Source organism: Balaenoptera acutorostrata, chromosome 13 (genome assembly GCF_949987535.1).
Source record: "Balaenoptera acutorostrata chromosome 13, mBalAcu1.1, whole genome shotgun sequence".
NCBI lineage: Eukaryota > Metazoa > Chordata > Mammalia > Artiodactyla > Balaenopteridae > Balaenoptera > Balaenoptera acutorostrata.
The window spans coordinates 76,386,304-76,411,445 of record NC_080076.1 but is presented as its reverse complement, the minus strand read 5'-3'; the positions used below and the strand labels follow the sequence as shown (position 1 = coordinate 76,411,445).

At 41.2% G+C, this 25,142-nt stretch overlaps 1 protein-coding gene across 1 annotated transcript in view; it reads right to left on the bottom strand.

The window, feature by feature from the left end:
- Nucleotides 1-3,101: 3,101 nt before the first annotated feature.
- SPPL3 (signal peptide peptidase like 3) overlaps nucleotides 3,102-25,142 on the bottom strand; it is a 128,295-nt gene continuing 106,254 nt past the window's right edge. The window contains exons 4-11 of the mRNA XM_007183964.3: nucleotides 19,150-19,269; nucleotides 18,334-18,412; nucleotides 17,303-17,415; nucleotides 6,906-7,012; nucleotides 6,260-6,423; nucleotides 5,312-5,511; nucleotides 4,118-4,227; nucleotides 3,102-3,372 (exon numbers count right to left, since the gene is read on the bottom strand). Of these exons, the coding sequence (XP_007184026.1) occupies nucleotides 3,301-3,372; nucleotides 4,118-4,227; nucleotides 5,312-5,511; nucleotides 6,260-6,423; nucleotides 6,906-7,012; nucleotides 17,303-17,415; nucleotides 18,334-18,412; nucleotides 19,150-19,269 (965 nt within the window). The 3' untranslated portion in view covers nucleotides 3,102-3,300. The remainder of the gene's footprint in view (nucleotides 3,373-4,117; nucleotides 4,228-5,311; nucleotides 5,512-6,259; nucleotides 6,424-6,905; nucleotides 7,013-17,302; nucleotides 17,416-18,333; nucleotides 18,413-19,149; nucleotides 19,270-25,142) is intronic.

Sequence of the window (25,142 nt, the reverse complement as noted above, 5' to 3'; positions counted from 1 at the left end):
AGGGCCCGAGTTTTACTACTAGATTTGCAGCTCTTCAGTACAAACTCCTGTAGCAAGGTTGACACCTGTGTTAGGAGCCCTTGTTCTTGATTTCATTGACGGAAGTTGCCAGAAAAATGGGATTGAGTGAAGGAAGGAGGTTGTCCAGGCCAGAATGCATTGAAAGCCCAGAAGCAGAATGGGCTGGTTTCCTTCTGAGCCTGTGCTGTCTGACCTGTCTCTGTGGAGAAGAATTACACAGTTGACATTCACATATGTACAAAACTGCTACATTCCGAGGCTCTGACATAAATGTTAGGCTTTACAAAACACAAATGTCTACATACAACACTGGATCTGGTCAGCAGTAATGTGAGAGCTGCTATGCAGACTCGGCAGATTCTATTTTTAACACTTTATTGGCAAAACTCCCTTCCCTCCATTCTTACAGAGAACTAGTCCTTTTGTTTTTCTTGTGGGTAACATAACTTACCTGCTTAACCAAGGCCTGTGTTGGCATGTTACAAAGGCAATTCAGATAGTAGCCTACTGCCCCCCACCCCCCTGCAAAGCCCCCCCAGTTTCAGTTTGAACTGTTCCTACACAGGGAGCTCTGCAGCTGTCTTATTCAGAAAAAGCATAAGTGGTAATAATAGTAATGGAACGTGCTAGGCTTTGGATAAACTTTGCTGCCGTATCTCCATTAGCTCAAATTAGAAAGAAGAAAGTTACTGTGAAAAAGTGAGAGTTCCAACATGCAGACTCTTTGGGGGAAGAAGATCCCCAGACCAGGGAGGGAGGGAGGAAGGGAGTCCATGCTGGAACTTTGTCAACATGCCTTGCCTAATGCAAGAAACTTCTTAGATAGAAACCCCCAAAACTCAGTATCTGAGAAACCAGGAGAAATAAGACCAGGACGTAAGTATACGAAGCAGGGGAGAGAGGGAGGCTGTAGGAGAAACTGAGAGCATGTGCTTTAACTGCACACCCCACCCTCAACCTCTCCCCGTTAGAAGAGCCTGACACTTCCAGAACCGGGCAAATTCTAGCATGTCTCCTGTGTTTAATTTAAAACAAAAGGAACATTTGTAGTTACTCTGCAGAAGTTTCAAGGGCTCTGAAGACTACAACTGGAATCCAAATTACATTCAGGAGTCCTGTATGCGTATTTTCCCCTGAAACCTGCACAAAAGCGATGACAAAAATTTACATTCTTTCTGTCTGGAATTTAGTTTTGTAATGAAAAGTCAGAAAAATTAAAATGACAAACCACCAGGATATTATTTTTAACTATTATTGGCACTTGCTGTTAATCAGAGTCATTCTGGAAGATTCCCACCTCCTGCTCTGCTCCCTGTTTAAGTAGCCATTAGCATCCTTGAGGGCTAAGAAAGAAGTACAGCTGCTCAGCAGAGAGTACACGGGTGTACTTCTGGTCTTCACTAAACCCAGAGGCTGTTTTGGGTTCTGTGGACAGCAGAAGCCTCCGTTCTCTGACGTTTGTAGGCTGAACCAGAGCTGCAGGGGACCCCATCTGGAGACAGACAGGGGCTTCCTGAAGTCAGTCTCCTGAACAGGCAGAGCAGGTAGGAGGGGACAGGAGCTCCATTTGGTACCAACAACCAAAAGTGAAGATGAGGTAACAAAGGCTAGAAAGGAGTCATTTATTAAAAAAAAAAAAACCCAACAAAACAACAAAAAACATACAGCCTTCAGCAGGATCTGAAGACACGACGGAGGAGCGCACCATCCTGACCGCCACGTGCACCACCTGTGAGTGCCACCCACCGTGACCTCCAGCCACGGGGCCCACAGCGCCCCAGTTTATACACAGGTCACCTGCTTAAGGGAGAGCCCGGGAAACATGGGCCCTTCTCCAACCCCTGCTCTCAGGTGGGCAGGCCAATCCCCGGCTTCTCTCTGCCTCCAAACAACAGGCAATTTCCTCTCAGGCTGTGGACACCACTCCCACTAGTCACTGCTGGGACACTGGGTCTCCAGCCAAGGCCACAGCACACGGGCGGATTTAAGGGTCACAGCAGCTCATTCTTGCCACAATTCCTGGAACGTAGGGCCCGTCTCCGGGGGCGTTTGACATTTGTCCCCAATACCCAGTTGTCACAACAGGTAAACCAAGACTATAATCACAACAGCAAGGACAGGATCGTGTTGCTTTTTTCCTTTTTTTTTCTTAAAGGAGTGAGGGCATGGAAAATACAGCACACCAATGAAACAAAATGCCAAAAAAAAATACAAAAAATTAGAAAATAGAAAAATGTATTTACAAGTAGTACATTACTATGATCAGAAAGCACAAAGACACCTGCTGCTATAATACATGCATTGGTTCAAGAAGAAACTATCAAAAACCCTGCAAGGGAGAAGCCTGTAAAAACGAAAAAAGGGCCAAAAAGTTTTAACTTTTCATCCCTAATTTGCTACACTGATCAAAACCAAATGAGCATCCCCTAAAGTCCATGAGTATATCAGTACAAATACTATACTGTTTTTTAACTGCACGTTCAGTTGTGGAGGGAAAGACAGCCACTTATCCATATACAAGGAAGCCAGAGTGAACTGCTCTACATGCTAAGAATTACAGCAAGCCCCTGTCTGCTATACAGCATGATCTTAGCAGGTTTTAATTTTTGTTTATTCATATATATCCATGTGCATGTGTGTGTATGTATGTATAAAAACCGTGCCCTCGTTCACTGCCAACACAACATCTGGGTGGACATGAACTCATTACAACAAATTCTTATGTTTATGTTGTAAGAAGTCACTCAGTGTCTGTGGATTTAATAAGTCACTTCACACCACAGAAAATATTTAATAAATCCAAAAAACGGAAAGAAGAATATAATGACAGAAGAGTTTCTGTCTCAGTTCTCTGAAACTGAGTCCCCCATAGGAAACTGGTCCCAAAAGTTCTTGAGGGTTCACTGAAGAAACCAGTTTGCTAATGTTTTTCATCCTTTTAGTGTTCAAAGGTATAGAACAATTCCTTGCCCTTGTCAGTTTAAAGAGTCACATCTCCGTCCCCCAAAGGTTAACAGTCTGGTGCAGATCCATACAAACGGGGGAGGGAGGAGCGCTGGGGAAGGCCTGTCATTTCAGGAGGGGCTCCGCCTCTCCAACGGCAGGAAGAGAAGGAACCGCGCAGGCTCCGGCACCTCGCTCCTGTAAATGCGTAATCCGGTCACACGGCAGTCCTTAGAAAGGTACGTCTCCGAGTACCAGGCCAGCTCTAAGAGGAAACAAAACCACGCGTGGACAGAAAAGGACTGAGAGGCCGTTCTGGTCGCTCTCTGTGACCCATCATACTTCCAGGAATCGGGAGCTGCTGGATTTGGAGTGGAATGGCTCAGACCACATCCGCCGTAGGTCACCCTGGGAAAGAAGGAACTTCACTAAGTCACAGGTTTCAACTCGAGGCATACATACCTACAAGTCCTTTCTGACTCCTGATCTCAGATCAGATTGCTTCTGTGGAGAATCAAAGAACATTCAAATTTTACTCATTGAAAAGGTTATAACCCCTCATTCTTTGAAGAACTCCTAGAAGGGCTCTTAGGCCCCTTGAGTGGGTAAGGGCTTTTACCAACTCCGTCCTGGTGGCAGTGTTATCACTTATGATTCAGATGATCTAGGCAAGATAATTAACCTCTGTGCCTGTTTCATCTGTAAAATGTGGATGATAATATAAATCTTGTAAATCAGATAATGCCCTTAGTTTTTACAATGCATTTCTTAGTTATTTCCAAACTTTAATGCAGAGTATTAAAGGGCTATTAGGTGGCAACAGGGTGCTGTTTTTTAAGAGAAGCAGGAAGTCTCTGTAGCGGGGCTTTAGGGATTTCAGTTAATTAATCCATGACCAGGTGGTAAGGGGTCTACTCATTAGTATTTTCAGCCAATGGCTCTAAGAACCTGGAAGAAGTTGCTACTATCAGGTTAGCAAAAACAAGCAAGCAAACAAACAAAATCCTCCCCAAACAAAAACAAAAAGATCCCACTCTCAAGATCAGGAGCTTAGGGTCTTAAGCAGAACCACCTCCAGCAAGGAGAATACATACCCAAGTCCAGGGTCAATGCCATGTTATTGCTTTCACTGGTTTATAACTGCCTCTCTCACCTTTAAATAGGCCATCGTGAGGAGTGGCAATAAGGTAAATGGCACCAAATAGAGAAGGGCGGGCTGGGCTGCTCGGTGAATTCGAGACGCCACAGTAGCAGTGAGCAGACCTGCGGGGAGAGAGAAACATTCGTGAATAACTCCAAGGGGACAGCCCCAAGAGAGGAGAGCTGCTGTTACCTGGCTGCTTCTTGGCACAGTCCTGAGATTGTATAGCTGTAATGTGACACATTCCATCCAATGGTGGGGAGTCAAATGCCCAGCTTGAGCAGGTAAAGAAACAGGGAGCAGCACAGCTTTTAAAAGCGTAGAATTCCAAGGACCTGTGAGTAGCCCAAGTCCCACTCCGTGCCCAGGTCCCTGGTTCCAGGCCTCATTTCAGCCTTGAGTGTGCCTGGTCTCCCTCTGTCTCCTGTGGTATATGATGATAGACTTGGAGGCAAAAGACCTGGGTTCAAGTTTCAACCCTGCTGCTTATGACAGCCATATAACCTTGGCTAAGGCCTTTCACGTCTTGAGCCTCAGCCTCCTCATCCGTTTAATGGGGATACCACAGTTGCCCTGCCCCCCTCAGAGCTAGTGGAGTGGAGTGGCAATGAACCCACGCCTATGAGAGCACCGTGGACTATGAAGTGCTCCTTCAGTAGAAGGCACAGAGGCAAGAAAGGTGCTCCTTTCTGTTCACTGTTGTAGCTGTTGGAGTACAGACAGGTTACTAGCCCAATTACAACCGTCTCTTCCTGTCTGCCCGAAACGGAGCTGGCTAGAGAAAAGCTGGCCGAGGGAGAGTCCGAGGTCAGAGGTGATGGAAATGTTAGAGCAGATGAAGGGAAGTATCTGTCTAATAAAGTAGGAAATAAACATGACATTCGTTAAACTCAAGCCAAAGATTTAATTAAGCACACAGACTGCTCCACAATCATCGTGTGGTAGGTCTTCTCAACTTTGAGGCCTGACCACACTTTTCCTGCAAAGTTCTTCAAACATATTATTGGACAGGGAACTAGGCTGCTGGCCAACACATAGAGCATCTTTCATCTCGTGGGTCAGGTTTTTTTCCTTTGTGTTTGTTTATAAGAGCAACCAGTCACTGCTCTCCTTTCATCTGGCATCTGCAGCTAGAAGACCTGATTTAATTCCAGGGGTTGGAGGACAGCCAGAGGGGGTACTGCATGCAGTCTCTGGTTCTCTTACCTACGAAGTATCCAATGAGGGTGCAGTGAAAGTAGGAAACCTTCTGCATGCGTCCGGAGATGTTGGCGGGTCCAGAGGCACTGCAGGAGTCACCGTTGGCTTGCTTTTTGTAGTTGTCATAACGAAGGACAAAGCACAACAGGAGTCCAGGCATCACGATGTCTCCAATGCCCAACATAGAGAAGTGACTGCCAGTGGAGCTGGAACGTAGTGTCACATGTCAGGGGTGCCACCTTCTACAACCCCATTTCTCCTCCTGCGCAAAGTCTGTTCACTTTCTAAGAAGTCAAAGAACTTATCTGAACGGTAGATGGCAATCTCTATGGGTTTAACAACACTGGTTTTTAAGAGTTCAGAGATTAAGAGCCACAAGGGTACTGGCGATTGAGGTCTTCATGCCCACGCTCAGCGCTTTGGGAGAGCACCGCATAAGTGACTGCTGGAGCCATCTGCTTGAGCGCTGCCGCCTCTAGAAATGTCAAGCAGCTCACTATGTGTCACACATTCACTGCTAAGACTTCAAATAAGTACCTACTACTGCCAGACATGGGAGATTAAAGCAGCACATTAATTTTTCCAAGATTATAGTTCCAGGAACTGTATAATTTTAGCATTAAGACATTTTTACAAATGTATTAGAAGTAAAAAAGATCCAGATTCTCCCGTTAATTCCCTCTAGCCAACTTTAAACTATGCTAACAGCGGTAACATAGGGTTGTTTGATAACATTATTCAATATTAAAAAGCTGCACCTGTATCACTTAATGATCAGTCTTTGCAAGTTAAGTCAGTATTCTTGTCCTCATTTGTAAAATGGAGATGACTCACAACCCTTTTCCAGTCCAGCATCAGAATGCTGATGACAAAGACAGACAAGCTGGGGAACAGAGGGGCAGAGGAAGGCAGTGTCCTCACCATCACGAGATGAGGCCGACACGCCAGTCTTACCTGGGGAAGACCAGTTTTCCAGGCAGAGACAGGCGAGGAACATCGCGCCCAACATTGGGCCCCAGGTGGAGCTTCCGGGATAGAACGTCAAGGGGATTGTCAGCCGGCTGTGTGGCCACCTTCACCATGACGTTGCTATTAAAGATGTAGGCAGAGAAAAACACCTGCCGAGGGGAGAGTCACCTTTACCAGAGGGAGCTGGAAGCACCCCGATCTCAGCACCAGCCCTCTTTGTTCTTAAGAGCAGAGTCTCAGTACTGCATCATCAAGCTTTTTAGACTGCACGCTTTGAGGAGAAAGAAAATCTTTGCTCCTGTGTGTACGTGCAGATTTTTTCTCTCCACACCCACAGAGGAAGCCCTTACAGCAGAGCTGCCAGCGCTCCAGGGCAGAGAACCTTCTCTGCCTGCTCCCTTTTCCACCCTGAGAGTCACACGTGTACTCTCTACTGTAACAAGTCTCGACAAACACAGGCACGGACAGCTGCCTGCTCACCTTTTAACAGGTACAGTGCAGCTGGGAGTGGTCTCAGACAGGAGGTACTCTGGCCAGCAGACTTTGGATATTTAGAGTTAAAAATTTTCCGGAGTGAATGTTCCAATTAAACACAAAGGAGAGCAGCAGCTCTGGGGAAACAGACACTCACCCAAAAGACATCGTAGATTAAAAGCCCTGAGAGAAGCAGGCAGGAGACCTTGAGGCTGGGCAGGCGGACGAAGGCGATCATAGCGACACAGAGACCCATGGCCAGGGCTGGGGAGGAGACAGCAGTCAGTGTGGAGCACAGGCTCAGCTTCTCTCCACAAGCTATTCAGCTCATAAACCTAACAGAGTTTGTAAGTCCCTCAAAAAATCAGGCAGCCCTAAACCCCAGTCTAAGATGTTTACACCCTACTAGTGCAAAGTGCCCACCGCTGGCCCACTGTGACCTGCTCGTATTTGGGGAAATCCCTTTTCTCATGCTATAGATGGTGCTCAACTATCTAAGACCCAGGGGACTGTTCTGAATGCTAAAGCTCTAAGCCAAGCTCAGTTCTGGCCTCCCAGCTCTCGTCTCCTGCCTCCCCCCATTACTTCAGATGCATCGCCCTTGCTCCTTTAAAGCCAATGCACACCCTAGATCACACCTTTTTCACTTACTTAAGGACACTGTTCCAGCCACTCATTTTATGCTCATCCTCCCCACCTGGGTCTAAACTAAACACAAGACAGAACTGCTCAATGACAGGATTCTGCATGACTCCACACAATGTCATTCTATCCCTAATCTTCCAAACAAGAAACTCTGGGCTCCTTTTCATCTCATCGCAACCTTCATCACGCACCCTCAGGCTGCAACCACTTCGGGGTGCTCCTCTTTACTGTCACGGCACACCTCGGTCATGATTCCCGTACTTCCTAGTGTGATGTGTGTATCCTTTCCCATTTTCTGTCCCTCTCCCCCACTTACTCTTCACTGCCATTGTCAAAAATCAGTTCACATCATTCCCTGCCTTAAATCATGAGGTCCCCTACTCTCTGATCAAGTCCGACTGTAAAGGCATGACTCACACAGAATGGCGCTGCACCACATGGGCTTGGCCTCAAGCCTCTTCTTTTGCTCCTATGCCTCCACCTACTCCTTCTAAGATGAGCGATAACCTCTTTCCAATCATGCCAACCAAGTCTCCCCACCGTACTCCAAGTCCACGTTTGAAGAGGCAGCATGCATCCCATCTGACTACTTCAGAGAAGGTTCTTAATACAAGCATGTTGAATGAGAATCACTCCCACCCCCAACTGAACAGTGCCACCAGCCATGTCACACCCCTGAAACACACGCTCAACTACTCATCCAGTTTGCCTCTCTTTTTCTTCATTCATCAGCTCTTGCAAAAATACCACACCACTTATTGGTCAAATTCTTTCAAGTCTTTCCAAATTTAAAAGATGAATTTGTAAGATGAAACTGAGTAGATAAAAAAGTTACAGATTTAGTTCAAAAAACTCTGAAGTACTTTCTTAATATTAATGCTTCTTGGTATAACTCTGAAAACATACTTCATGCCTCGCCCTTTAAAATAACCACATTTATCATTCTGTTTTCACTGTAAATTAACTTCAAGGAATAGGCTTTAATTAAAAAACACTCATTTAAAAAAACTCTACAACCACATTATCGCTACCAACAAAATGATTTCTGATTCTGCAAAGAAGTCTGGAAAGACAATTTCCACGTCAAAGAAGAACATATTTCAGAATGTTACAGACACGTGCTAGAAGGCTATCTTTTCTGTTAATGGCAGAAAACAAGTCAAACACACATCAAATACCAATCTGAGAAACAAACAACTAAAAAGCTCAAAGACTCTCTCCGTTTTTTGTTTTTGTTTTTTCTGAGGGAAAACTAAGCTTGGTCACAAGGGCAATTTAACTAGTGTAAACCGGTAAGAGATCCTTGGACAAGTAGATATTGGGAAGTAGCAACAATGACAGAAAATGATATAAAAGTTTACAAGTTAGGGCCAGTAAGGGTTTGGGGAGCCTCCCTGAACACTCAATGACAGCACCACTGTAGCTGAGCTGTCCTCAGAGCTGCAGGGACACAGTGCCTGGAGAGGAGAGGAGCCCCTCAGACCTGGCACTGCCTCCAAAGAGCTCTGTTCCAAGGTCTGGATTAGCCTCGTGGTTGCTTGGAATGGGTAACAGGAAAAAGTGTGATCCATACCCATAATCTCTGCTTTCCATATTCCTCCCTTAAAAAAATTCTTGGGCTTCCCTGGTGGCGCAGTGGTTGAGAATCTGCCTGCCAATGCAGGGGACACGGGTTCAAGCCCTGGTCTGGGAAGATCCCACATGCTGCGGAGCAACTAGGCCCGTGAGCCACAATTACTGAGCCTGCGCGTCTGGAGCCTGTGCTCCGCAACAAGAGAGGCCGCGATGATGAGAGGCCCGCGCACCGTGATGAAGAGTGGCCCCCACTTGCCGCAAGTAGAGAAAGCCCTCGCACAGAAACGAAGACCCAACACAGCCATAAATAAATAAATAAATAAATCCCCCCCCCCAATTCTTTAGATAGTGTTACAAACAGTATAAAATTGACTTCTGTGTTTCAACTTCCTTCCCTTCTGAAACACCAAGAAAGGAAAAGGTGAACAGACTTTGTGGGGCAGAGCAGTTAGATAAAATTTCATGAGATTAGTAAAGCAAACTATGAAAATAAGAGAAGTAATAAGGACTGAATGAAAAAAGAGGTGGAGATGGTTACAGGGTCTTAAATAAAGAAAAGTCTAACAATGTCTTAAGGGAGAGAACAGAAGAATAATGGCGGACTTTGAGAAAAGGCCTTCTATCAAAACAACTATCAAGATGTTTTGATAGTAAGTATGAAATATACACAGGAGTTCTGTGACTGTGGTTAGTCACTTCTCAGAACCTGTTTCCTCTTCTGTAAAATAAGAACAATAATAGTACCTACTTCAAAGAGCTGTATTCAGGATTACATGAGAAAGTCCACGTAAAACACCCAGGGCTTCCCTGGTGGCGCAGTGGTTGAGAGTCTGCCTGCCAATACAGGGGACACGGGTTTGAGCCCTGGTCTGGGAAGATCCCACATGCCGCGGAGCAACTAAGCCCGTGAGCCACAATTACTGAGCCTGCGCATCTGGAGCCTGTGCTCCGCAACAAGAGAGGCCGTGATAGTGAGAGGCCTGCGCACCGCGATGAAGAGTGGCCCCCACTTGCCGCAACTAGAGAAAGCCCTCGCACAGAAACGAAGACCCAACACAGCCATAAATAAATAAATAAATAAAATTTAAAAAAACAAAAAACACCCAGCAGAGTGCCCAATGTATAAAAATTACTCAATAAATGTTAGCTATTAGTACCTTTATAAAATGATATAGACATGTATTTATGTAATTACACAAGTCTCCATCATATATAACATATTATATGACATACATTATATATTCCACATATATTTATAAATAATATGGGTATTATATTACAGTATAATCCCATTTATATTAACAAAGTATAGTCTACACAAAAATTTGTATTCCAATTTTCACAGTACCATTATTCACAACAGCCAAAAAAGTGGAAACAACTGATGAATGGATAAATAAAATTGATGCATCTGTACAATTAAACAGTATTTGGTCATAAAAAGGAATGGAGTACTGATACAAGTTACAACATGGATGAACCTTGAAAACATTATGCTGAGTGAAAGAAGGCAGATACAAAAGGTCATATGTGATTTTATTTATGCAAAATGTCCACAAGAGGCAAATTCACAGAGACAGGAAGTAGATTAGTGGGTGCCCGGGGCTGGGGTGGGGGAATGGGGGAGTGACTGCTACTGGGTGTGGGTTTTGGAGGGTGGGTGTGAAGATGCTCTAAAACTGATTGTAGGGGACTTCCCTGGTGGCGCAGAGGATAAGACTCCGCATTCCCAATGTAGGGGGCCCGGGTTCAATCCCTGGTCAGGGAACTATATCCCACATGCATGCCGCAACTGAGTTCACATGCCACAACTAAGGAGCCAGTGAGCAGCAACTAAGACCCAGCGCAACCGAAATAAATTTAAAAAACAAACAAACAAAAAAACAAACTGGGGACTTCCCTGGGGGCAAAGTGGTTAAGAAGCCACCTGCCAATGCATGGGACACGGGTTCGAGCCCTGGACCAGGAAGATCCCACATGCCGCGGAGCAACTAAGCCCGTGTGCCACAACTACTGAGCCTGTGCTCTAGAGCCCACGTGCCACAACTACTGAAGCCTGTGTGCCTAGAGCCTGTGCTCTGCAACAAGAGAAGCCACCGCAACGAGAAGCCTGGGCACTGCAATGAAGAGTGGCCCTCGCTCAGCAACAAAGACCCAACGCAGCCAAAAATAAAAAAAATAAATAAATTTAAAAAACACAAAACTGATTGTAGTGTTGGTTGTACAACTCTGCAAATATACTAAAAACCACCGAATTGTACACTTAATTTTTTTGAAATAAGTTTAATTAATTAATTAATTAATTTATTTTGGCTGCACTGTGTCTTCATTGCTGTGCACAGGCTTTCTCAAGTTTCAGCGAGTGGGAGCTACTCTTCGCTGTGGTGCGCAGGCTTCTCACTGTGGTGGCTTCTCTTTGTTGCAGAGCACGGCCTCTAGGCACATGGGCTTCAGTAGTTGTGGCTCGCAGGCTCTAGAGCGCAGGTTCAGTAGTTGTGGTGCACGGGATTCGTTGCTCCATGACATGTGGGATCTTCCCCGACCAGGGCTCAAACCCGAGTCGCCTGCATTGGCAGGCGGATTCTTAACCACTGCACCATCAGGGAAGTCCCCCGAATTGTACACTTTAAATAAGTAAATTGTATGATATGTGAATTACATCCCCAAAAAGCTGTTACTAAAAAAGATCTTAAGAATGTAGGTAGACACAGCAACAGTCAGCTCTACCCACCACCAGAGCCTCCCATCAAGTCTCTTAGATAGCCTCAACCACCAGAGGGCAGACAGCAGAAGCAAGAAAAACTACAATCCTGCAGCCTGTGGAACAAAAACCACATTCACAGAAAGATAGACAAGATGAAAAGGCAGAGGGCTATATACCAGATGAAGGAACAAGATAAAACCCCAGAAAAACAACTAAATGAAGTGGAGATAGGCAACCTTCCAGAAAAAGAATTCAGAATAATGATAGTGAAGATGATCCAGGACCTCGGAATAAGAATGGAGGCAAAGATCAAGAAGATGCAAGAAATGTTTAACAAAGACCTAGAAGAATTAAAGAACAAACAAACAGAGATGAACAATACAATAACTGAAATGAAAACTACACTAGAAGGAATAAGTAGCAGAATAACCGAGGCAGAAGAACGGATACGTGACTTGGAAGACAGATTGGTGGAATTCACTGCTGCGGAACAGACTAAAGAAAAAAGAATGAAAAGAAATGAAGACAGCCTAAGAGACCTCTGGGACAACATTAAACGCAACAACATTCGCATTATAGGGGTCCCAGAAGGAGAAGAGAGAGAGAAAGGAACAGAGAAAATATTTGAAGAGATTATAGTCGAAAACTTCCCTAACATGGGAAAGCAAATAGCCACCCAAGTCCAGGAAGCGCAAAGAGTCCCATACAGGATAAACCCAAGAGGAAACACGCTGAGACACATAGTAATCAAATTGGCAAAAATTAAAGACAAAGAAAAATTATTGAAAGCAGCAAGGGAAAAACGACAAATAACATACAAGGGAACTCCCACAAGGTTAACAGCTGATTTCTCAGCAGAAACTCTACAAGCCAGAAGGGAGTGGCATTATATACTTAAAGTGATGAAAGGGAGGAACCTACAACCAAGATTACTCTACCCAGCAAGGATCTCATTTAGATTTGATGGAGAAATCAAAAGCTTTACAGACAAGCAAAAGCTAAGAGAATTCAGCACCACCAAACCAGCTCTACAACAAATGCTAAAGGAACTTCTCTAAGTGGGAAACACAAGAGAAGAGAAGGACCTACAAAAACAAACCCAAAACAATTAAGAAAATGATCATAGGAACATACATATCGATAATTACCTTAAACGTGAGTGGATTAAATGCTCCAACCAAAAGACACAGGTTTGCTGAATGGATACAAAACCAAGACCCACATATATGCTGTCTGCAAGAGACCCACTTCAGACCTAGGGACACATACAGACTGAAAGTGAGGGGATGGAAAAAGATATTCCATGCAAATGGAAATCAAAAGAAAGCTGGAGGGCTTCCCTGGTGGTGCAGTGGTTGAGAGTCTGCCTGCTAATGCAGGGGACACGGGTTCGAGCCCTGGTCTGGGAAGATCCCACATGCCGTGGAGCAACTGGGCCGGTGAGCCACAACTACTGAGCCTGCGCGTCTGGAGCCTGTGCTCCGCAACAAGAGAGCCCGCAATAGTGAGAGGCCCGCGCATCGCAATGAAGAGTGGCCCCCGCTTGCCACAACTAGAGAAAGCCCACGCACAGAAACGAAGACCCAACACAGCCAAAAATAAATAAATAAATAAATAAATAATTAAAAAAAAAAAAAAAAAGAAAGCTGGAGTAGCTATACTCATATCAGATAAAATAGACTTTAAAATAAAGAATGTTACAAGAGACAAGGAAGGACACTACATAATGATCAAGGGATCAATCCAAGAAGAAGATATAATAATTATAAATATATATGCACCCAACATAGGAGCACCTCAATACATAAGGCAACTGCTAACAGCTATAAAAGAGGAAATCGACAGTAACACAATAATAGTGGGGGACTTTAACACCTCACTTACACCAATGGACAGATCATCCAAAATGAAAATAATTAAGGAAACAGAAGCTTTAAATGACACAATAGACCAGATAGATTTAATTGATATTTATAGGACATTCCATCCAAAAACAGCAGATTACACTTTCTTCTCAAGTGCGCACGGAATGTTCTCCAGGATAGATCACATCTTGGGTCACAAATCAAGCCTCAGTAAATTTAAGAAAATTGAAATCATATCAAGCATCTTTTCTGACCACAACGCTATGAGATTAGAAATGAATTACAGGGAAAAAAACATAAAAAACACAAACACATGGAGGCTACACAATACGTTACTAAATAACCAAGAGATCACTAAAGAAATCAAAGAGGAAATCAAAAAGTACCTAGAGACAAATGACAATGAAAACACAATGATCCAAAACCTATGGGATGCAGCAAAAGCAGTTCTAAGAGGGAAGTTTACAGCTATACAAACCTACCTAAAGAAACAAGAAAAATCTCAAGTAAACAATCTAACCTTACACCTAAAGGAACTAGAGAAAGAAGAACAAACAAAACCCAAAGTTAGCAGAAGGAAAGAAATCATAAAGATCAGAGTGGAAATAAATGAAATAGAAACAAAGAAAACAATAGCAAAGATCAATAAAACTAAAAGCTGGTTCTTTGAGAAGATAAACAAAATTGATAAGCCATTAGCCAGACTCATCAAGAAAAAGAGGGAGAGGACTCAAATCAATAAAATTAGAAATGAAAAAGGAGAAGTTACAACAGACACCTCAGAAATAGAAAACATCCTAAGAGACTACTACAAGCAACTCTATGCCAATAAAATGGACAACCTGGAAGAAATGGACAAATTCGTACAAAGGTATAACCTTCCAAGACTGAACCAGGAAGAAACAGAAAATATGAACAGACCAATCACAAGTAATGAAATTGAAACTGTGATTAAAAATCTTCCAACAAACAAAAGTCCAGGACCAGATGGCTTCACAGGTGAATTCTATCAAACATTTAGAGAAGAGCTAACACCCATCCTTCTCAAACTCTTCCAAAAAATTGCAGAGGAAGGAACACTCCCAAACTCATTCTATGAGGCCACCATCACCCTGACACCAAAACCAGACAAAGATACTACAAAAAAAGAAAATTACAGACCAATATCACTGATGAATATAGATGCAAAAATCCTCAACAAAATACTAGCAAACAGAATCCAACAACACATTAAAAGGATCCTACACCACAATCAAGTGGGATTTATCCCAGGGATGCAAGGATTCTTCAATATACGCAAATCAATCCATGTGATACACCATATTAACAAATTGAAGAATAAAAACCATATGATCATCTCAATAGATGCAGAAAAAGCTTTTGACAAAATTCAACACCCATTTATGATAAAAACTCTCCAGAAAGTGGGCATAGAGGGAACCTACCTCAACATAATAAAGGCCATATATGACAAACCCACAGCAAACATCATTCTCAATGGTGAAAAACTGAAAGCATTTCCTCTAAGACCAGGAACGAGACAAGGATGTCCACTCTCAGCACTATTATTCAACATAGTTTTGGAAGTCCTAGCCATGGCAATCAGAGAAGAAAAAGAAATAAAAGGAATACAAATTGGAAAAGAAGAAGTAAAACTGTCACTGTTTGCAGATGACATGATACTATACATAGAGAATCCTAAAAATGCCACCAGAAAACTACTGGAGCTAATCAATGAATTTGGTAAAGTTTCAGGATACAAAATTAATGCACAGAAATCTCTTGCATTCCTATACACTAATGATGAAAAATTTGAAAGAGAAATTATGGAAACACTCCCATTTACCATTGCAACAAAAAGAATAAAATACTTAGGAATAAACCTACCTAGGGAGACAAAAGACCTGTATGCAGAAAACTATAAGACACTGATGAAAGAAATGAAAGATTATACCAACAGATGGAGAGATATACCATGTTCTTGGATTGGAAGAATCAATATTGTGAAAATGACTATACTACCCAAAGCAATCTACAGATTCAATGCAATCCCTATCAAATTACCAATGGCATTTTTTACGTAACTAGAACAAATCATCTTAAAATTTGTATGGAGACACAAAAGACCCCGAATAGCCAAAGCAGTCTTGAGGGAAAAAGACGGAGCTGGAGGAATCAGACTCCCTGACTTCAGACTATACTACAAAGCTACAGTAATCAAGACAATATGGTACTGGCACAAAAACAGAAACATAGATCAATGGAACAAGATAGAAAGCCCAGAGATAAACCCACGCACCTATGGACTAATCTATGACAAAGGAGGCAAAGATATACAATGGAGAAAAGACAGTCTCTTCAATAAGTGGTGCTGGGAAAGCTGGACAGCTACATGTAAAAGAATGAAATTAGAATACTCCCTAACACCATACACAAAAATAAACTCAAAATGGATTAGAGACCTAAATGTAAGACCGGACACTATAAAACTCTTAGAGGAAAACATAGGAAGAACACTCTTTGACATAAATCACAGCAAGATCTTTTTTGATCCACCTCCTAGAGTAATGGAAATAAAAACAAAAATAAACAAATGGGACCTAATGAAACTTCAAAGCTTTTGCACAGCAAAGGAAGCCATAAACAAGACGAAAAGACAACCCTCATAATGGAAGAAAATATTTGCAAGCGAATCAACAGACAAAGGATTAATCTCCAAAATATATAAACAGCTCATTCAGCTCAATATTAAAGAAACAAACAACCCAATCCAAAAGTGGGCAGAAGACCTAAATAGACATTTCTCCGAAGAAGACATACAGATGGCCAAGAAGCACATGAAAAGATGTTCAACGTCACTAATTATTAGAGAAATGCAAATCAAAACTACAATCAGGTATCACCTCACACCAGTTAGAATGGGCATCATCAGAAAATCTACAAACAACAAATGCTGGAGAGGGTGTGGAGAAAAGGGAACCCTCTTGCACGGTTGGTGGGAATGTAAATTGATAAAGCCACTATGGAGAACAATATGGAGGTTCCTTAAAAAACTAAAAATAGAATTACCATATGACCCAGCAATCCCACTACTGGGCATATACCCAGAGAAAACCGTAATTCAAAAAGACACATGCACCCCAATGTTCATTGCAGCACTATTTACAATAGCCATGTCATGCAAGCAACCTAAATGCCCATCGACAAACGAATGGATAAAGAAGATGTGGTTCATATATACAATGGAATATTACTCAGCCATAGAAAGGAACGAAATGGAGTCATTTGTTGAGACGTGGATGGATCTAGATACTGTCATACAGAGTAAAGTAAGTCAGAAAGAGAAAAACAAATATCGTATATTAACGCATGTATGTGGAACCTAGAAAAATGGTACAGATGAGCCGGTTTGCAGGGCAGAAGTTGAGACACAGATGTAGAGAACAAATGTATGGACACCAAGGGGGGAAAACTGCAGTGGGGTGGGGATGGTGGTGTGCTGAATTGGGCGATTGGGATTGACATGTATACAGTGATGTGTATAAAATTGATGACTGATTAAAAAAAAAAAAAGAAATCACACACACAAAAAAAAGAATGTAGGTAAAAATAATAAAAAATTTGATACATAACACCATCTCTGGACACCTAATTTTCAGGGTATTCAGAGGTACCACTACTAAAACACAGAAAGTAGAGGAAGAGAGGACAAATTTAACCATAAATGATATTAAAATTTCAACTTGTCACACAGTAGTTACTTACCATCCATGAGAAGCCAATGGCCAGTGAGAACCCAGATGAGGACGAGCATGACAGACAGAGAGAATGATAGTAATTCAGCAGCAGTGAAACGCCCACAACAACCAAAGGAAATCCTGGAAAATACACAACATTTATTGGACTAATGGACAATAAATTATATTCAATAATCAAACTCTCCTTTGGTTCTTCATGATCAGAATTTGTGACAGCCAGATTAAAATAGTAGGCAATACCTAGATACCCAGAAATCCAAAATACCCAAATCTCTTTGGAAAAAACTACAGAAAGTTCAAAGGAATTATACTTCTGCACCAATTAGATAATGTACTTTTTATCCCAAATTATCAACATGGGTATTGAGAAGTTTAAAGTGATACTATCAATCTTTAGAAAATCTAAATGTAGGGGAAATTCTAATTCTTATGAGGAAATCAAAATGAAGAAAGTCAACAATTCAATTCATTAAGCAAAGATGAATAAAATTAAGACGGTACATCTTTTTGGTTATCACTAATTCCTGGGAAGATCAGCCGCCCCAAGTGACTGATTTCCTAAGTGCATACAGCATTCTCCATTAGCACAGCATTTTGCTTCCATGGAGCAACAGCTTTAGGAGTTAAGGTGTGAACACTGGGATTAAACCTAAGTGGCTAGTATATATTCTAGGTCATCAAAGATGAAAGGCAAAGAATGTTTGAGTCAAGCACTATTTTCATATTCCATTAACTAGTAAAGGAATGAAAATGCTGCTTCAAAAGAAAACTCATCTTTTAATATAATCAAAGCAAGGAAGCATATTACAGTGACTCTGACTTCCTAAGATTTGTTTATATTTCCTCTGCTATGAAAAGGTGCAAAAAGAAGTACTATCCTACAGTTTTAAAAAAATCAAACATCTCACTTTCCAGTCTTCTGGCATTTGTGTGCTTCAGTCAATACCAAAAATTTAGACCCCTAATATTGCTATCAAGTATGAGACAAAAACATACATATACAAGTTTACAATTTAGGGGAAAATCCCAAGTCCTTACTTGTTCTGAGGTGAACAGGGTCTTGTTAAATACTGGCACATCGGGAGAAGAAGAAAAGCAAAAGCTATCGTTGCAAGAACTAGAGAAAGAAAACGTATGGTTAATTTTTTTGTTGTTTATTATTTTACTAAGTATAAGAAAAATGGCATGACTTATGGAAACAATCATTGCCCAGAATACTTTTCTCGACAAGTGCATACAATAGTATTAATTAACTAGAGAAGAAAAGTATCTTTCTTTAGCACCGCACAGACAACCTCTTAAAAAAAATATTACCTGATTTGAAGTAGGGGTAGCATTGGTAGGTTTTCTCTTTCTCACCTATCTCAACAAGAAATGATAAACAGCGGGCCAGGGTATGATCTAACATGTCTAGCATTTTGATGTTTCACACATGTCCATCATCGCTCAGCTTGAAAACTGATCAGATAGATGACAGTCGAATTACTGTGATTAGCTGTGAGTGTTTCTATCTGCAGAAACATGGGTGGGGGTTGCCAATGACTACTCTGCCAAACTGGACTTTCTGGTAACCTATCAGACAAGGAGCCACAGCCAAAGCAAGTCTGCTCTGGTGCCACAAAGCTCATGAGTTTTCAACCCCTGGCCTTTCATTCAGATTGGGTTGGCAGGTCTGAACTGATGATACAGGTATCAAGTGGTTCAAGGAGGAGTGGGGGGAGAAAAAGCCAGACTTATGAAGAAAAACTTGCATGGTGCAGTGTATAAATCTTAATTTTTGAATGATGATTTTAAAAAAGGTTTAAAAATTTCCTTTTAGCTTAATGTTAAGATTAGATAGAGGAACTCATTTACCTGCTGTACATATTGTAAAAACTACTTGAACTGAGTCAAAGAAGAAGAACATTACTAGGAGAGAGACAGATGCTCCAATTGGAAGGAACAGGGCCTGAGTAGAGTCAATAGTTTGGATACCTGAAAGAGAAAAAGGGACATATCAACAACTTACCTAATAGACACTGTACCCATGTACTTCAGATACATTAACTCATAAAATGCAGACAGGTCTAGGGATTAGTATATAAAATATAGATTATCTAGGCCCTTGGATTCTCTCCTTCCGAGTGAGACTATGAGCTCCTTGCTGTCCTCATAGTGCCTTTATTATAGTAGGTGCCCAAGAAATACTTGTTGAATTGACTTACTACCTCCTGGTGCTAACCATCTGGATGACAGGGTGCCAAAACAAACAAACAAACAACAAACAAGAACATTAAGAGGTAGTAAAAATTCATTTTAGTCAATTTGAGTACATCTGTGGTCCTGTATATATAGGTTTGGTAAAAGAGGTGGTTTAAACCCCCTGACTAAAATAATTTCTCATCAACTGTGGATTTAATGTACTCATGTTCATTCTTCCCCATTGTTGCTAATAGTTGAGGACTGACTTTGGTGGGGGAGGAGGGGAGAACAAGATATATCTGGAAACAGTAAATCAAAAACATTTCTTTGTGGGAACATTTTAAAGAGTAAATAGGAGATAAATGGGGGAACCAGAAGCTCTTGGGATAGAGCAGGATTAGCACAGTGGTTCTCAAGTCTTGGCTGCTCATTAGAATCACCTGGACAGCTTTAAAAAAATCACAGTGCCCGGGCCCAACCCCAGAGCCAACTAAACTGAAATCTCAAGGGTAGGTCCAGGAAAAACTCCCCACAAGATTTTATTTTGGGGGCTACCCTGGTGGCACAGTGGTTAAGAATCCACCTGCCAGTGCAGGGGACACGGGTTCGAGCCCTGGTCCGGGAAGATCCCACATGCCGCGGAGCAACTAAGCCCGTGCACCACAACTACTGAGCCTGCGCTCTAGAGCCTGTGAGCCACAACTACTGAGCCCACGTGCCACAACTACTGAAGCCTGCACGCCTAGGGCCCGTGCTTCCCAACAAGAAAAGCCACCGCAATGAGAGGCCGAAACGAAACGAAGAGAGGTCCCTGCTCGCCACAGCTAGAGAAAGCCTGCGCGCGGCAACAAAGACCCAACACAGCCAAAAATAAATAAATAAATAAATAAAAACCCTGCTCATCAGTATTCAAATTTACCTGTCCTCAAGAAGGCTATTTAGGGATTTTTGTGAAATGAATATTAAATATTTCTACAAAACAAAATTGCTTCTTATTGGCTAGGTAGATGAGTCAAATAATTCACTAAGGAACAGGGCAATTCAATTTCAGAAGAGTGAGCCATGTGTCAAGACAAACAGAAATGATCTGGAGAAGAGTCTAACCTGAACTGCAGTCAAACCCATTCATCTTGGCCCATGGATAGGTTTGTTTTTTTTTTCTTTGGCGGGGGGCGCGTATCTTAAAGTATCTTATGGGCACATTTGTAAGGCAAAACTCTATGAAATCTCTAAATTTCACCTAAATAGTTTTTTTTATTTGAGTGCTCTACAATAGTTCAAAGAACTACTTGAGGAAGCTAGATTTCAGGTGCCTTTCACAACAGAAAATAATAGTTTCTCAAATAAATGATTATTTGTTATATAAGAAACAAATCTTTGAAAAGAAATCTATAAATCTGAAAACACCCACCCACACCCCCCTCCTTCTGTAAAACAAAGCATCATATACTCTACAGATTAATTATACTGGTTTAAAATATGAGAAGAAAAAAAATCAAATGACTGGCTAGAACAAAGACTGTTTACTAAGGCAGGCTTATGAGAAGTATTTGTTTATAATCAATCTAAATTTTACAAGTTCAGTCTGCAATTAAAATGCGAAACAGAATACAAAGAACTTTTCTAGAATATTAGATAGAATGCACAGATTTTTGTTTTCTGTTTTTTTTTTAAATTTTATTTATTTATTTATTTATTTATTTTTGGCTGTGTTGGGTCTTCGTTTCTGTGCGAGGGCTTTCTCTAGTTGCGGCAAGCGGGGGCCACTCTTCATTGTGGTGCGCGGGCCTCTCACTATCGCGGCCTCTCTTGTTGCAGAGCACAGGCTCCAGACGCGCAGGCTCAGTAATTGTGGCTCACGGGCCCAGTTGCTCCGCGGCATGTGAGATCTTCCCAGACCAGGGCTCGAACCCGTGTCCCCTGCATTGGCAGGCGGATTCTCAACCACTGCGCCACCAGGGAAGCCCCCAGAATGCACAGATTTTTGCTTTTTGAAAGCACAGATTTTAAACCAGTAAGTATTAGACATTATTTCCATTAGTTTTATAGAAGGACTGCCCAAGAGAGTTTATCAAACAGCAATGTCACAGGGCAAGTGAAGCTCCTTTAGTTGCTGACAATATGTTACCAAAAATAATGTACACAACTTTAATACTGCACTTCTTAAAGGTCTGGAAATAATGGTCCTGAAGGGGAAGGAGCTAATTAATTAGAAATTTTAGCCAAACTCCAGTGACAAAACAAAACAGAGCAAAAGCAAAACAGAGCAGCCATAATTGGGCCCACTTGCTCAACTGCAGTGGCATTATCTTTAAAGGCAAAATCAACGTTAAGAAATAGGCATGATGATGGAATTAAAAATTATGTACAGAGACATTATTTTTTGTATTTAGTGAACAGGTTGCAGAGCAATACACCAATGTAGTACTGATAACTGTTGATGAAAGTTACTGATTTTGCACCTCCATGAGAGAAGCAAGGGATTTTTTTTAAAAACTCATTTCCAGAGCTTATGGGGTTTGCAGTCTAGGTGGGGAGGTTAAGATGTGTTTCTCTATTAATGAAGAGAATTCTAACCGTACATCTCCATCAATCTTCACAGTTCAAATAAATTATAGGGGAAGCCTAGTAAAGAACTTCAAGATATCAGATAATTGGAGGTGGGGGGGGTTGGGTTTTTTTTTTTTTTTTAAACCCTCTTAATGCTAATTAGATGAAGGACTGGTGTGCCAGAAGGGGGAAATTTCTATATAGGTTTCCTGGGGCAGATTCAGGGATAAGACAGGAGTTAGGACAAGGTTGGGGAAAATCAGAGAGGACCTGGAAGGAACTCCCTCCCCTCCACTTCCTAACTGTTTTTACTGTAAAACATAACACACTACAGAAAAGTACATGAAACAAAGATGTAGAGTTCAGTGAATCATCACATGGCTAATACCACCCAGGTCAAGAAACAGCACCTTGCCAAGGCCAAAAGTCTTTCTTGTGTCCCTCACAATCACTGCTCTTTCTCTTTCCCCCAAAGGTAACTACTATTATATCCTGGCTTTTACGGTACTTTTTATTTGCTTTATGTTTTCTACCAAGCATGCATCCTAAAATACTAATATTTATTTTGCCTGTTTTCTGAACTTACTATATACATTGAATTATGTAGTATGTATTTTTTTGTGTCTGGCTTATTTCATTCAACATTGTTAGAAACATCCATGCTGTTATACGTAGCTGTAGTTCACTAATTTTCATGTCTTTTTCACAAATTCCTTGATTCGTATTTTGGGAGTAGGCAACTGCAACTTTTAGAAAACCTCCATCTACTCTTTCTCTTTCATTAATTAGTTCATAACACTTGGCAAAATCTTAACACTAAAGTCATACCCTCCTTTTCTTAGAACTCCCCGCAATTCTTCTTCATTGTTAATCTTCATTGTTAAGCATTTCAATCTCCTCAGCACCTACACCATCTCATGTTTCTGTTCATTTTTCTGGCTATTATTATTTCTTTGATTTTTGATGACTGCATCCCGTTTTCCATGCCACCCCTTCAAACTGGAATGATACCATATTCCATAATCAAGTACTGGCCTTCTCTGCAATGGCCATTTCTTTCATTAAGTTTTTCCTGATTATGTGGAAGTGGACTGCATCCTGTCCTGGTCTATGCTTATCCTTTTTGGTATCCATGGCCCAGATTAGGCACTGAAGAAATACTTTTGTTGAGAATAATTTTAGCACAACACAGGAGGTAGATTTAAGGAAATTACCATTAAACAACCACCAACTACTCTTTAGATGCTGATTAACAATGAGAAATACAAAACTGATGTTACCAGGTAAATTCTTTCCACTGCATGGACTGACTTAACCATTTATTTATTTGAGGATAAAATGGTACTTAGATACATACTATTGATTTCTTTTAGGTTTATGTGATGCAATGCACAACAGATTTGTAATCTGTTTTAAGTACATCATTTGTATATATGCTATATAACACAGGAATTTAAAGGAGTTTCAAGTGTGTGAAGTGATTTGGTTTAAACTATTGATAGAAGGTAAGCTGCTATGTAAAAATTTAACCCTAAAGTTGGATACTGACACTGGGTTTTACCTGGTTCCTGTGAAGTTACTGGTATGGTATTTTACTTAATATAAGGATCTGTGTCATAAGTTTAAGAAAAGGCTCATTTTATTTAAATGATTCTACTTACTGTATTTGTCCTGTCCACTTTACATTGCTGGGGACAATGAAACACATTTAACTCAGTGAAAATTGGGCAAGTATAATTTAGTTGATGGGGTATTATAATAACTAGAGAAAATGAAATAGATATTAAGTGATCTCTTTTCAATTTAGTTTCTAAGATCCTCCATCAATATTCTATTAAACTTTATATTAGATCTCCAGTCTTTCCTCCCTATTAGGCGGTGACTTTGATTTGTCCTGCAAGTCACGCTTATTCTCCTCCTCTGTGCCTGTATTATATGCTCTTCCCACCTGGAGGAACTTCTTCTCCAGCAATCCAAGTTCACTGTTTCATGTCAAATTCACTTTCTCCAGGAGAGTCCCTTACTAACTTGACCCACTGTTGCTCACCTTGGCTTGCCTTTCTCTTTATTCTCCTTGTACATGGATGTCAAAATGACTTCCCTCTGGTGCTTACTCTGATGTATTGATAGTAGATGCTTGTTCAGAAGGATTCTGAGGCTATGGTAAGGGTCCATGAGAAAAAGTACTTGCTCTAGGTATAGTGTGGAAAGTGGTATTTGCTCTGTCTTAGCACTTTATTAACACCTTGGGAAGTATTTTGGCCACACTGCCTACGTGACGGCTTGAGTACCAGCTCTTGTACTTTCGCATCTTTCAAAATATCTAATAAATGCCAAGTGCATGGTAGGTACCCAGTATCAATCTCTTAGTATTATCAAATCAAGTCTCCTTACTTCCAATTCAGTTCTCTTTCTATAATAAGCATTACCAATTTTCTAGTACAATTTACATACCATAAAATTTACCCAGCTTAAGTGTGTAATTCAATACTTTTTTTTTGTAAGTTTACCAAGTGTGAAACCATCACTATAATCTAGTTTTAGAGTATCTTCATCACCTCAAGAAGATCCCTCATGCCAGCTTACTGTTAATTCTCCTTCCAATCCCTTGCCCCAGGCAACCATGAATCTGTTTTCTGTCTCTATACAGTTGCCTTTTGGAAATTTCATATAAATGGACTCACACAATATGTAGTTTTTCTATCTGGTTTTTTTTACTTAACAATTTTTTAAAAAATTAATTAATTTTATTTTTGGTTGCGTTGGGTCTTCGCTGCTGTGTGCAGGCTTTCTCTAGCTGCGGTGCGCGGGCAATTCTTAACCACTGCGCCACCAGAGAAGCCCTTAACAGTGTTTTGAGGTTCATCTATGTTGGAGCATATTTCAGTAATTAATTTTTTTTAATGCTGAACAGTATTCCATTGTATGGACATACCATATTTTGTTTATCCATTAACTAGTTTATTGATCTTTGAGTTGCTTCTACTTTTTGGCTATGATGAATAATGCTGCTGAATACTTGCCATATAGCACACTTCTGTTTTTTCAAAGCAAATATTCTTTAAAATCTTAAGTATCAGAAAAGATACAATAGTTTTACAAGTACTTCAAGTAGC